The sequence below is a fragment of the Melopsittacus undulatus genome, chromosome 2, assembly GCF_012275295.1.
Source record: "Melopsittacus undulatus isolate bMelUnd1 chromosome 2, bMelUnd1.mat.Z, whole genome shotgun sequence".
NCBI lineage: Eukaryota > Metazoa > Chordata > Aves > Psittaciformes > Psittaculidae > Melopsittacus > Melopsittacus undulatus.
In genome coordinates this window covers 60,664,600-60,678,810 of record NC_047528.1, presented here as the reverse complement: position 1 = coordinate 60,678,810, position 14,211 = coordinate 60,664,600, and the positions used below count along the sequence as shown (strand labels likewise).

The 14,211-nt window shown below is 43.6% G+C and overlaps 1 protein-coding gene across 1 annotated transcript in view; it reads left to right on the top strand.

The window, feature by feature from the left end:
- Positions 1-393: 393 nt before the first annotated feature.
- Positions 394-14,211, top strand: part of GAS6 (growth arrest specific 6) — a 38,584-nt gene continuing 24,766 nt past the window's right edge. The window contains exons 1-3 of the mRNA XM_034060170.1: positions 394-520; positions 940-1,106; positions 13,870-13,894. Coding sequence (XP_033916061.1) covers positions 451-520; positions 940-1,106; positions 13,870-13,894 — 262 coding nt within the window. The 5' untranslated portion in view covers positions 394-450. The remainder of the gene's footprint in view (positions 521-939; positions 1,107-13,869; positions 13,895-14,211) is intronic.

Here is a 14,211-nt window from a genome sequence, read left to right as displayed (position 1 = left end):
CAAGCTTCTCCCGTAAGGCAGCACTGGATTGGGTTTAGTGCCAGCTTCTCCCTCTATAGCGAGGAACCCGGCAGTACGGGAGCCAGCCGCCTTTCCTCCAGCTCCCCGGAGCCGGCTGCCCGCCCATCAGCCCCGCTGCTCACATTCCTCCCCGCAGCTCAGCACGGCCTTTCCCTGTGGCCGGGCAGGTACGCGGGGCCGCTCTTCCCCGCCGCGAGGTGTGTCCCTGGCTGGCGGTGACCTGGCGAGCGATTGGGTAGGACGGGCGAGCGGCTCCCCGGCTCCCCTGCTGGGCTCCCCGGCGCCGCGCTCCCGCAGTAGCAGCGCGCTCCCCAGCTGCGCCGCCGCCCGCCCGCCCGGCTCGGCTCTGCTCTGCTCCTCCAGCGCCCGGCTCATCCCGGCCCAGCCCGGCTCGGCTCGGCCCGGCCCGGCCCCAGCCGCCGCCGCACCATGCCGCATCCCTCGGCGCCCCTCGGAGCCGCCCTGCTGCTCGTCCTGCTGGCGGCGGACTCCTCGCAGAGTGAGTACCGCGGGAGGGGGGTGGGAACCGTCCCTGCGGCACACGCCGCATCCCGAGCATCCCCCACCGCCGTGTGTGTGTGCGTGAGAGCGGGCTGGGGAGGTACTGGGGATGCGGTGCGTGTGTTGAGGGGGGGATGAACAGCCTCACGGTTGCGGCGGGCGGGAAGGCGGCGGCGGTAGCAGCAGGGAATGCCGGTGCCGCGGCGGGGTCACCAGTGTGAGGGGTCGGAGCGACACCGCAGCGACCCCCGGGCGGGAGGGGGGTGTGCTTGCTGCCCCCGGTTTGGTGTGCGGGGCCCGGGGTAACAAGGCGGCCGGGCAGGCGCAGCTCTTCACCGCTGCCTCTCCTTCCTCCTGCTGCTCTCCTCCTCTTCGTCCTCCTCGTCCTCCGCACATCCCCGGCGACCGGCGGCCCAGCCGTGCTGCTGCGCGCCCCGGAGGCTGCCCAGTTCCTGAGGCAAAGGCAGCGGCGAGCCTACCAGATCTTCGAGGAGACCAAGCAAGGGCACCTGGAGAGGGAGTGCGTGGAGGAGCACTGCAGCAAGGAAGAGGCCCGGGAGGTGTTTGAGAACGACCCCGAGACGGTAAGGACGCAGAGCCTCCGTGAAGATTGGGGTGGCTTGTCCGCTCTGCCTTCCCTCCCACCATCCATCCTTTCATCCCTCGATCCTTCTATCACTCCATCCTTCCATCCCTCCATCCATCTGTGGCTGGGTGCCAGCTGCCTGCACAGCTGGTGAAGCCACTGGGAGGAGGAGAAGGAGGAAAAAGAGGAGAAAGAGGAACTGGAACCATTAGGTGGATGACTGGAAGTCACCCACCATAACTAGCACCCAGCCTGTGCAAGGGCTGTGTCAGTGCTGTCTGGTTAGGGTTAAAAATGCTCCCAGGAGGATGGTCTGGATGAGCAGCCCAGCCTGACACCTGCTGTATGACTGCTCTCTCCAGAGAGTGGAAGGTCCCTGCTCACCCATGATGTGAATCCATGCAGCAAGACCAGTGCAACATAATGCTGTGGCTTCTCTGTCTGGACACCTTACCATCCCTCTTTCCTTAAGCCTCCTATCTCAGCTGTATTTAAAATCCCCTTAATGTTGCGGCATATGTCAGAATAGGGGTTTCTCAGAAGAAGTATGTCATAAACACACTGTAATCCTTTCAGGCCATATTCAGCTTGGTCAGCATTTTGGAATCAGTAGGTTCATGACATACCACTGCAACAGCAGGAGAGCATATGTACAAGAATGTGGTGTTGCTGCACATCTAATACTAAGTGTGAATTCACCTTTACAGTGTGTACACTGGACACAGAGCTTTTTCCAACCTTCTCCAGGCTGACTTTCCCTTCAGTCTTCTTTTCACTTTGGGCAGCATGTGGTTGCATTTGTGTTGCTTAATTAAGCTTGGCTTACTCTTCCAATTATTTTACACCTCCTCTCTACGCTGTTTTGGATAGGCTGTTCTTGTTGCAAAGATTATCTGGCATTGATTTAGCAGTGGGAAGTGGATTTTCTTGGTGTTCAGACTGAAGCTTGGTATTGCACAGCATGTTCCTATTAACAATATGATGCTCTAGGGAGAAGATGGGACAGAGTTTGTGAGTGCATGTGTACACAGAGACACACCACAGGCAAGGGAGGGACTGAGATGTTTTATGCTTCAGTCAGACAAGTCTTGACATGTGTGCTTCATTAGCAGGCTCAGTGCTGGATATACAGAGCAGTAGCTTGCTGTCACAAGGCAGTAGTAAGTACAGCAACAACATTGTGATGCTGGCTTTTGTTTTTGACAATCTTTAATTTAGAGCTTAATACAGAGCACTTGCCCAGGCAGTGTTTAATGGTACACCTCTTATGTGGACGTGTGCATCTGCATGCAGCAGTGTTTGCTTTTGTCCTCTAAAACTGAGCTAATACAGAGTATGGATAACTGTAATGTGGCGAGAATAGCTGACACAGCAATTTCCATATTCCTGTTCAATAACATAACTTTAAGCTCAGTATAAATATTCACCATATAGTAGTGAATGCAGGGAAAAATACCCCAAATACGATTTTGTATTAGTCTGGAATAAAGGTGATCTGAGGTCACTGGTTTTGCTAACAGGCTTCTGGCCATGAAGGCAGCCAAAGGCAAAGCATGGATAGATCAGTTTAGAGGGTGGTAGACTCTGTAAATATGTCAGGAGTCTTTAGCAATATTAAGTACTTATTTTGTATATTGGAAAAAATATATAGCTCTCCTACTGTAATGAAAGCAGTGAAATCACTTTCATTTACATTTTTTTAACATGTAATATAAATTGTCTAAGAAGATCCAGTCATGCTTTTAAGTGTGCTTTACAGGACAATGCAAATTTTCTGTCTTTGCAAATGATTTTGATTTTTTGGGGTGTATTTGGTTTGTTACTACTGCTAGGTCTCTCTCTAGTTCTGAAGACCTCTCAAGAAATATCAGCAAGGTAGATGAGCTTCTAGTGTCTGTGCCCCTTGCTTACTTTAGATGCGCTTCTGCACCAAAGTACTGTATTTTATAGTACTTTAAGGTCTGCAGTGACATAAGAGCCTACCTTTTCTGAGACACAAACCTCCCAAGAGCTGTGAACATGCCTGTTACGTGCAGTATGTCCTACTCCTTGCTGTTACTTTGCTTCAGTTTGACTGGGAAGCAAGTGTGCTGCCTATCGGGGTTTTATGGCCCTTCCTATCCATTCTGCAATCAGTATGCGGCATAAAGGCAGCAGCTGCTGTTCAGTAACAGTTTTCTAATGCATGGTGGCAGAGTTCACGTGTGTAGGCTGTTATCACTCTACGCACTGGAAGCCTCCAGTGCTTTGTAAGGCTTAGATGACTGCTCCTCTGGCAGTATCTGTGGCTTTGAGTATTAATGCATGCCTGAGGTAATGGAAGATACCATGTTGTCATTTCACCGATGCTGTATAGGATACAACCAGGGTGTTGTATCCTGGTGACTGACAGACGAAGGAAGCTAGCTGAGGCAGACTTGACTCAGGAAAGATGAAAACTGTTGATAAACAATGCCTTGCAGTTTGAGGAATTACAGTTACTGCAGTCACACTTCAGTGTGTTGTCAGGCTGCAGCTGGTCCATGCAGGTAAAGAGAGGAGTTTTTATTGACCAGGAATGATTCCGTGTAGTTTAGGAAGGCTGAAACTTTTGTTTCTGCCTGCTGAACCTGGTGACGTGCAGTAACTTCTTAGGTCATAGCAGAAACAGCTACAGCTACTTTTTGTACTGCACTGAGCCCTGTGGATAACCTTGTAGTAGGTAAGCTATGAGGAACACATCAGTGCGCTGCTCATCTGTGCTGCTGTATCTCCCGGGTTTTATGCTTTAAAGCATAAAGTGAGCATGCATATAGACATTTGGCTGTTTTCTGTCCCATGGAAGCAATGGTCTTGCATCCTTGACAGCTGAAGGTTAATTTGAGATTCATTAATAGCTTTTTGTTTCTCTGACCTAAAGAAAAGCTTGCCATATGAGCACAAGTATTGTTTCTCTTCCCTGTCCCTCCATTAGATGATCTAATGTAAAGGAAATGTATGAGTCTTCCTTAAAAACCTTGCCATTCTTAACTCTCCTATGGTTGTGTGAAGAGAATTTGAAGGCCTAATTTCAAGATCTGTAACTTAAAGATGTGATTGGAAAGTGCTAACTTAAAGATGTGATTGGAAAGTGCATTAACTGATTCAATCAGACAGATGAAGAAAGGCTGTAGTGTAGCTTGTGATGCATATATATATATACACACATGTATATATATTATATATATCTCATAATACCCTTCTTGCATGCCTTCCATTGTTTCAGTGATCAGCTTTCCAAAGCAACATCTGCAGGCAGTCAGCAGGAGATACACATTCTCTGAAACCTGAATTCGGGTGTTGCCACATGTGTGATTACTTACATCAACTGCTAAGAATAGTGTATTAGGCAGGGCTAAATAGTCATTCATTTGCAGGCCAGTGCAGCTTTTGTCTTTTATGTTACGGACAATATAAATATCAGCTCACCCAGACTGGAGGAAGGAAGATCAATTGAAACATTTTTAGATTGTATTCTTATTTTAGGGGGCAGAACAAAACTCAGTCTGTGCCATTTGTATGACTATACATGGTAAAAACAAGTGTGAGCCTGGGTTAATGAGTCCTGCAGCCTATCTTTTTCATTATGTTGATTATAACATCCTTAGATATTACAGCAGAATTCTGGGATGGTTCCTGTTTTGCTAGATTGAGGTACCAAACAGAAACATGAAAAAATAATACGTTGTGAAAAAAGAAGGGTGGGAAGCATGTTCATGGGAGGTATGAGGCCTGTTTCTAAATGTGATCTATTATAAAGATATGCTAGGTGTGATAGATGAGATGAAGTTGCAAAATATCTTTGTGATAGAGATAAGCATGTTATCTTACTTGAAATGTTGATGGGGCCTTATAAAAAGCAGTACTGCAGAAATATTTAACCTTGGTATGCAGTCAAGGTATTACAGCTTATTAACTGACTGATAAACTGCCCTGGAATTTCACTGACCTGTTCTAAAAATGTGGTCATCCAAGGGGCAGAAGGGATCATAGTTAATGGTGTTCTTGGAAACGCTGATTTCACTGAAGAGTAAATACAACAAAATGTGCAAGCAGTTTCTCTGTTTTGAAAGGGTCAGCATAGGGAAGGTGTTCAAATGCAGCCTCTTGTAATTTGGTATCACAGTATTATCAGTACAGTATTTGTCACTGCACATCTTGCTTCTTGTTGCTACTGTTGAAGAATTACTGGTCTTCCTGCAGGTCACGATTAGATTTGCCATGCTGAATGTTTTGAAAGGTGCTAGGCCCACCAGAAAAATATGATGTAGGTCAGCCTGGCTGCCTCTGTTTACTGTTTATGGATTTGTCCCTCAATAGAGTACCTTGAAAAGCTAGCTGGTTTCCATATGCATGCAGAATGAACATCTGATTGACAGGCAGGGACATGAAAAGTTCTCATGCTTTTTGAGGGACTTGCATCCAAACTGCTGTTAAAATCTATGGCTATGCATAAAATATGGGCAGAGAATCACAAAGTAACTTTAAGGGGACTGAAGAGGTCTCTAGTCCAGCCATCTAGTCCAGTTTGGTGCTTAATGGCAAGAGCAGCAGTGAGACCAGACAAGGCTTTTCAGGGTTTTTTGCAGTCATGTCTTGAAAATTACTGGTCCTAACAAAGCATCCAGCAATGTCAGCATTCTTTCTGCTAGGCTGGGTGTCGTGGTTAATCTGCCAAAATGCAGATGAAACAATGTACAGGGTGTGATAATGGTCAGTTTGGTTGGTTTTCATAATGTTAGTGGTTCATTGGTTTTGTTTCTTCATTTGTTCCACTATGTGACAGGGTCATGATAACACAGATGAGCTGCATGCATAGACTAGAGTCATCCAAAGTTTGATCTTTTAGGAGGGGTGCTTGGCAGACAATATTTAGGTCTTATTTCTAAGAATAGCAAGGTAAATACACACTTGTAAATACTAACGGGAAAAGTATGAAGGCATGTAGGGGGAGGAGAGGAGTTACCGGGAATGTTAAGGAGTGTAAAATTTCTTGGAGTAATTTAGTGAATGTTGTGTAGTCTAGACATGAAAAATACTGATACCATCTTTAACTAGAGATGTCATCATCCCTGTATAGAATATTCCTCTCTAGAACCAAACAAAAATCTAGTTTTATCTGTTGTGAAAATCCTTCTCAATATGTTGACTTGTTATGGCATTTTGGAAGTGTGGAAGAAGGACTAGATTTATAGCTGGTATAAATTGATGTATCTTTTCTTGTCAGTGCAGAATTCATCTGAGAGAGGGAGGAAGTTACTGGAAATCTCTGTACTGGTGCTTTAGCCTGCTTGGATTCAGTATATGGAAAAATGGATTCCCAGGCACAGTGGTACCTACTTCATAGATTTTGAAAAAGAAAATACAGGGAGATTAGACTTTTGCCCAGGAATGTACTACAGGAGAGAAGAAGGAAGTAGAAAAATTTGAGTGTCCAGATACACGCCATAGTGCCATCCCAGCTCTCTGCTGGGATGAGATCTGCATGTCGACCAGGTGTTCTCCATTCCCTTTCTTTCTTCTCCATGTAGTTTCTTATAAAGGAAACACAGGACAGGAGAGCATTGTACCAAAATCCAGTGGGTTTAACTAATCTGGAAGGCAAACAGATTGGGACTGTGGAGCAGGATGCGTGTATCTGCTTGGCAGTAGAGACACAGCATTTGTGGTGATGGAGTTCAGTAGCAGGAGGGTGACTAACATATCCCTGCCTGCTTTAGAAAGCATGTATTAGCTAAATGCTGCTTTATCAAAAGTTGAGAACGGTGTACAAAGCTTTGCTGGACTCAATCCTACTTGGTCTTCATGTGGGTTAAGCCCAGAAGTTCAGAATAGACCTTGAAATACTGAGACACCACCACATTATGAATGTGCTATGTGCTAACCCCCTTGTGCATCAGGACAGAAGGAACAAGAGAAGACAAAAGTGGCTAATATTACATTGAGGAGCTGTTTAAGACAGAATGGAAAAAGATGCAAAGAATGGTAAATTGAAGCAGGGGTATTATACAGCTTTGGATCAAGAAACGGTAATGGAAAAACAGATGAAGTTAAGGTAAGGCAGGTTTTTTTGGAGGAATGCAGCTGCCTAAGAAATCAGGTAAGAGACTGAGGAGAGGCTTTACTTCTCCTCCGCTCACATCACTTTTCAGGCTTTGATTTCACATCTGAGAGCTCAGCTGATGTAGTTGGAGTAAGTAACTCCCTTGTCTATTCTGTTCATCCTTACTGCACAGTGATTTGTGCAACTGCATGGACCACTGCGAGTAACTGATCTAAAGAAGAGTAGTCTGGAGAGAAAAATTCTCAAGCCAATGAGCAACCAAGCCTTGGAGAATCTGATCGAAGTTTTTCATCAAGTCTCCCTTCTGTGTCTCTGTCTTCATCACTGTTTTGTTATGACCTGCTGTCCTAGAGGCTTTCCACAAATGCACGACTGTGGGGAAGTTTCCTTATTTATTGTTTTTGGTTTTCTTCCTGTTCTTTTGAGTGACGCCTGGAGGAAAAGCAAAATTGGAAAGTACGGAGGATACTCGGGGGGGGACAAGTGCTGGTGTTGTCTTCACTCTGCACACCTGTCAGAACAAATGGTACATAGGTGAAGAAGTAAAAGGAGAATGGGTCATGCTTGCACTGTACACAATCTTGTGCATCTGGAGAGCTACCACATTTGGCTGATGCCTGGAACAGGGAGTTCTGGTTCACTTCCAGAAGACATTTAGGACAGGAACAGATGAGCAAAAGTTACTTAGTTATTAAAATAATGAATAGGGAAGTAGGAGATCAGATTCTGTCACAAGGGTCTAGAGTTGTCTCAGATGTCACTTCACTATACCTCACTTGCCTGTCCCCTCTGAAGCCAAATCCAGCAATTCCTTAAAGTGGACAAGAGCTGTTAGTGTGAGTTGTAACCTCTGCAGCTAAGCAAAATCTGAAGAAACATTTAAGAAAATAAAATTATGTTGACAAAAGGGAAAAAATGCAGTATTTCTTCACTTCCGTGTATAAAATGTTACAGAGCCTATAAGAGAGGTCATGAACATTTAAATCATGTTGGACAGGATATATAATCTGTTCTGTTTGAAATATGGCTTAAATAAGTGCAGAGTAATGATACCATATAGGATGCTGAAGGGAGACAGCCATTTACTATGCTGTTTTGCTTAATTTGACTGAAGTTTCTAAGTGAGTTTTAGTTTAACCACACAAAAAGACTGTAACTATTGCTACAAATAAGGATTCGAATGAGCAGGGCTGAGTGAAGATCTGTTACTGAACTGAGATCTTCTTTTCAAATTGCACATTAATACAGCTGGAGGGAAAGTAGCCTTTCCAACCCTAACTATTCTATGATTCTATGATTCTATAATTCTGAAGCAGTGAAGGAAACCTCAAGGCATTTGGGATTGGAATCCATGAAGGATAACTTAAAAGCACATGCAACCAGCTCATTGGAATGACTATAAATTATTTTTGTTGGAATATTTGAAACCAGTTGGACCTTGGAACCAGTTGCATCCATTTCACATCCTTACTGTGCAATCAAACCTCAGGCCACATACAGAAATCATCTCTCTGCCCCTCCTCCATCTTTACAAATGTAAAGTATCTGTGATTTTGTCAGCTGGGACATGCAGGAACTTTTTTTTTATTTTTTCATTTTATTACTGTGTTGTGGTTTTTTTTCTTGTAATTGTGCATTGTCATCACTGGTGGTCTTTATTTTCTTATTGCAGAGCAACATCTGCTGAAGTGGCACCTCAATAAGCTGTTGGGGAATAGTCCTACAGCTCAGAACAGGGCAGGGGAAGCTGTGACAATAGATGCTTTTTTATCGAGCTTTCAGGATTCTGCAGAGGTGCCTACTCTCTATGAAATGGGTGATGGTGGAGAGGGTGGTCTTGAATGTTTCTTGTCTGGAGAGATGGTGGAAGGGGCGGTCACAGTCTTTGTGCACCAGAATAGCTGGACAGCATGGATACTTTGCAAATGGACCCAAAATCTAAAAGCTACCCTAAGCAGCTATAACTTTGGTAGTAAGAGATGAGACTTTGAGGGTGCTTTTGTAGTGTACCATGACCTGCTTGCTTCTTTAAAGCCTCACTTGCCAAATTGTGTAGAGAAGTTCTCTCAGCACCTTGCATGGAGAGGGCAGATTGGGCCAAAGCAAAATAGGAAGCAATCTAACCTGGCTGAGTGTAGGTATCCTCATAATGAGAAGGAAAGCTTGTTCAAGCAGCATGGCATTAATTTGAGCATAACTTCTAGAACTATAGGCTCTACCTACATATCATCTCAATTGCAGAACTGCTTAATTACATTGCATGGGAGGAAGGCCTTGTTAGCATCAGGTTTGCCATGAATCAAAAGCCTAGGGCTGAGTTTCAAAAAATGCAGAGAGCTCTTGAGCATTACTGAGATCTGCATTCTCAGGTTATAATGGTTGAACAGCTGTCAGACACTGTGTTATAGCAAATGATGGTTGGTAGCGGCTGTTTCTTTGCAAGGATAGTGCAGGACCGTAGTGTGGAAACACAAAGTACATTTACAAACAAGGAGTACTGGCCATGCCCAAGACAAACATTCAGTCCTGAAGGAAAGAGGAAAAGGGAGAGTTGTTATGTGGAAACAAGAAAAGGGCATGATGTGGGAGTTGTTGCTGCTCTCTAAGAGGTAACTAGGTAACTAAGAAAGTGCTTTGTAAAAATTACCAGTGCTAACACAAGTCTGGGAGATCCTCCAGTGTTAGCAGTGCCGCAGTCACAGAACCACAGGCTGGTTGAGGTTGGCAGGCACCTCTGGAGGCCATCTGGTCCAACACCCCTCCTCAAGTAGGGCCACTGAGAGCCTACTGCCAAGGAACATGAACTGTCCTGTAAACTGTGTCTTTTATGGGCTGCCACTACAGCTCAGACGTGATCTTGATTAGATTCAGTGCTGATCAGGCTTACCTGACCTAGTCCTTAGGCAAAACAGACAGAAGCAGTTGGCAGGCCCTTTTGGCTGAGTTTTCCAATGTTGTCAATTACTTTGAGTCACAGTGAGTACATTTTCCTGGTGTAGACAGGGTCATTGTTATGTTTTCAGAAGGGCTATTTTTATACAGTGAGTCATGTCAATGCCTGTTCTGATTTGTTGTTCTGCCACCTTCTTTAAAAATGAAGCAGGACTAATGCATATTCAGTCTAATTTCACAAACTTCTGGATTTTACCTCTAAGAGAGAGTTTGGCCATGGAGCTGAAAACAGATGGTGACCCCTGCCACTCTGTAGGATTCCCTTGGCAGGGAAACTGATGTAGGTACTTCTGTCCCTTCAACTTCACAGCTCTCCTAGGAACTGTTGCCTTCATGTTGCTGTTCTCCTCAGCTGTTTCAGTGCAGGGTATTGTGGGGGTAGCTCCACACAAACAGTTCTTCACTATTTCACTGCAACCATTAATATTTGGAAGAAAAAACAAATATAAAAATGGACATGCTGGAATTTTGGGGCTGTTTGGGTTGGATTTTTTTGAAGATATTTTTAAATTTCTGCTCTCTTTTAATTTTAGACATTCGTACTAAGTATGAATAAATAATGAATAAATAAATAAAGGTAGGAACAAATTCTGGATGTAGGTGGGAGAGGAACTTCTTAACCTCATGAAGAAGTGTTTGGTGTCATTTTACCCTGGATAAAAGTATGGGCTCTTACGTTTTGTGCTACAGTTGTGGAAACCACTAATTGTGTTTAATAGAATCATAGAATACTTAGGGTTGGAAAGGACCTTAAGATCATCTAGTTCCAACCCCCCTGCCATGGGCAGGGACACCTCACACTAAACTGTATCACCCAAGGCTTCATCCAACCTTGTCTTGAACACTGGCATTGAAAGCCTTGCTTCTAGCATGTAGATGTGTTCGTGTGAAAGGGGCACAGGCAGTAGGGCTTAAATCTGTCCTGGTAAAGTACAGCTCTGTCACCTGGACAGCAAGGGAAGGGTCCCTGAAGTGCACTGAAATAAGCAAGTCATCACCTGCCTGGGGGGACTGGCCTCGTGCTGTGCTTTCCACATCACTGAAGTGCAAGGTATTGTCTTCCTCTTGCGTGCACTGGGACATTGCTACTGGACAGATTGGATAGAAAGCCTGGTGAGGTCAGTGTCTGTACAGCAGCTTATACAGAGGATGTTTATGTCCAACATGTGTTTGTTTATAGCTTTTTATTTAAAAAGCCCATTGCTTCTGCTTTTATTTTAAGCACTAATTAGGGAAGCAAATCCAAAGAGGAAGGGCTGACAACATTTAAATGTTGACTTTTTTACCAGAGTCCAAGCTGAAAATTTGACACTCAGTATAATTTGGTAGTGTTTTTTTTTTTTTTGCTTCATCTTTTGCCTGAATGGAAATACATTGTCATTGTATTTCCAGACGCCTGTTGTAAGGAAAACTAATTATGGAGAAAACTGAAAAGTTAATCAAACAAGAATGAGTTATGTTAGAACCTGCGATGATATTACATTATTTTAGAATGGAATTATCAGCAGGAACTGTAGACCTGGAGAAGTGCTTCTGATCAGCAAGCAGGTTTGGGTTAAATTCCTATTATTTATCCTCCTGTTTAAATCAGTTGCCTCTGTTATGTATCTTGTGAAATGAAGCTTGTGGTGGTAGTGTTTTGGAATTTCACTCTTCTGCTGTTCAACTGTCTTTGAATCAAGATACAGTCAGTTTGCATTTGGAAGGTTATTTGTGCAATTAAAATAAAGAGTTACCATAATATTTCATTCAAAAGTAAACTCTGTACAACTTTTCTAGCACTCAACCCATTCATCAGAGGTCAAGTGAAAAATGAAGTTTTATTCTTTTGCCATCACTGACTTGAAGCAATTAGGCTGGTGGCCATGAATATGAAAGCTCCTATTTCTTGTCAGTACAGAAAAAGTTGCTCTTGCCAGTGTCTGGATTATCCTGTTGGTGGTTAAACACATCTGCGCATTTTTGTGTTGTATACGGAATAAAGAGGAAATAGTAAAAAACATGTTTGGAATATTTCATCACATGCCGCTATCTTTTTCTCCCTGAGTACTGGCTGAAGTTCAGTTTGTGGTTGTAGCACAGCTGGGCACTCATCTGAGTATTTGGACTGCTTAGATTTACATCTATTTTGACTGTATTTTTTTTTACTTGTCTTTTCCGAAACTAAACCTTAAAAAAAAAGAGGGAGAGGGCCTCATAATGAGGTCTGAGCTCCTCACTCAGTCCGTTAACCCAGAGAGATACTACAGAGCTTAACCCCAGAAATTGCCAAGCCTGTTACCCTCATATCAGAACTGAAAATCAGAATAAGTGTAAACTACTTCTTTCTTGATGCTTTCATGATTTCGGCTGAATATTTACATGGTGCATTTCAGTAACTGGAGCGTATTTGCCAGAAGCAATTGCTTTTTCTGGTGAATGACAGCAACTGATTGCATTAGACAATCTGGGTCAAACTGAATCACGGCGTGTGCCTGTCTCTGTTGTGTGTACATGCCTGTGTACATGCATGAGCTTATCGAAACATCTGTAATAAGAGGTGAAGATAAAATAGTTTCTTATCTTGCACATGGTATAGACCAAATTAATTTTGTAGAATCCAGGGTATTTACTGTTCCAATCTCACTGCAGATAGTAGTATATGAAATTTCCTCATGTTGTAGGAAAGAGAATTATGCTTTCACAATTAGCTCATAAACACTGATAGAATCCATAAGTTTTCTCTCACTGCATTTCCCAATGACACTTTTAACAGCACTTGAACTAGTGTTTCTGCATTACAAGATCTGGTATGAAGTGAAGTTGGAAAGAAATGCTCTTTCCGGGCCACGAATTTTTGTATGTTTTTTAAGAATGTGGTTTAATGATCAGCTCAGGCCAGTCTCCCACCCTTCCATACAGCACGGTTGTGTTTTCCTGCTGTTGTTCCGCGTTGGTGCAAGCAATCGTGCCACTGGCAAGGCCTCACCAAGCTGAATATTTTTCTAACATGCAAAGTTAGATCCACATCACGGCAGCAAACTGTTGCTCTCCTTGTACAGCTACATTTTGTTGACACAAGGTAGGGAAGAGTAGCACATGGCCATGGACCATGAGAGGAGTGGGAATGCCTTCTCCAGTCTAGTTTGAGATTAATGAATGTCAGGTCTCCCTTCACTTGCACATTTCCATTATTCCCTGATGTGAGCAGACTGTCTGACTCCATGATGTGATGGAGTGAGCAGTATGGCAATGGATGCTGCTAGAGTTGTAGGATGCTTGTTGTAAGAGCAAACAGCACTGTTTATTTTAGTGATGTTAGGATGCTGCCTGTGTTCTGCATCAGCAGAGGGCCTCCGAGGAGGCACTGAGTGACTAAATGTACTTTGCCTCTGTGGTTTTATCTCTAGATCCCTCTTCCTTCCCCTACCTTATGCCATCATCAGCATAGTTACCTCTTGGATAGTGGGTAAGTGGCTTCATGCTCTGCCACTTACCAGGTCAGCCGTCATCAAAAACATACATGGAGACTAGAGCTAATATTTCTTTCCTTCTTAAAAGACAAAAAGCATGGGTGATACTGTGCTACTTCTGGCTCTGAATAACAAGAAATTGTTGGTGTTTGGACCTTGTTAAACAACTACCACACGAAGACCACCAAACTAACAGCAGCTCTTAAATAAGTATGATGATAAAAGCAAATATTATTAAACAAATCTTTATTTTTGTTTTGTTTTTCCTCCTACAGGAATATTTTTACCCGAAATACTTGGGTGAGTTGGAGCTTTCACTTGCACTTTGTGACAGTGCTGGTATCTGGTGCCTAACACTGGAGCTTGTCACAGCTGAAGTCTCTGCTAAGGAAAGTGATGGAAATCTGATTGCAGTAAACATGCTTTGATAACTTTTAAGATAGACTGTAAGTTCCTTATGTGATTTTGAGGTGTGTTTTACTTATGTATAGGTTTGCAGAGATTCTTACGTGTTTTCTGCATGTTAAAATGTTGATGTTGCATTTATATCTGTAGCTTGCAGCATTAGTGAATAATTTTAGCTCTTCTATCTTCCCTTTTTAGCTCAGCTATTAACT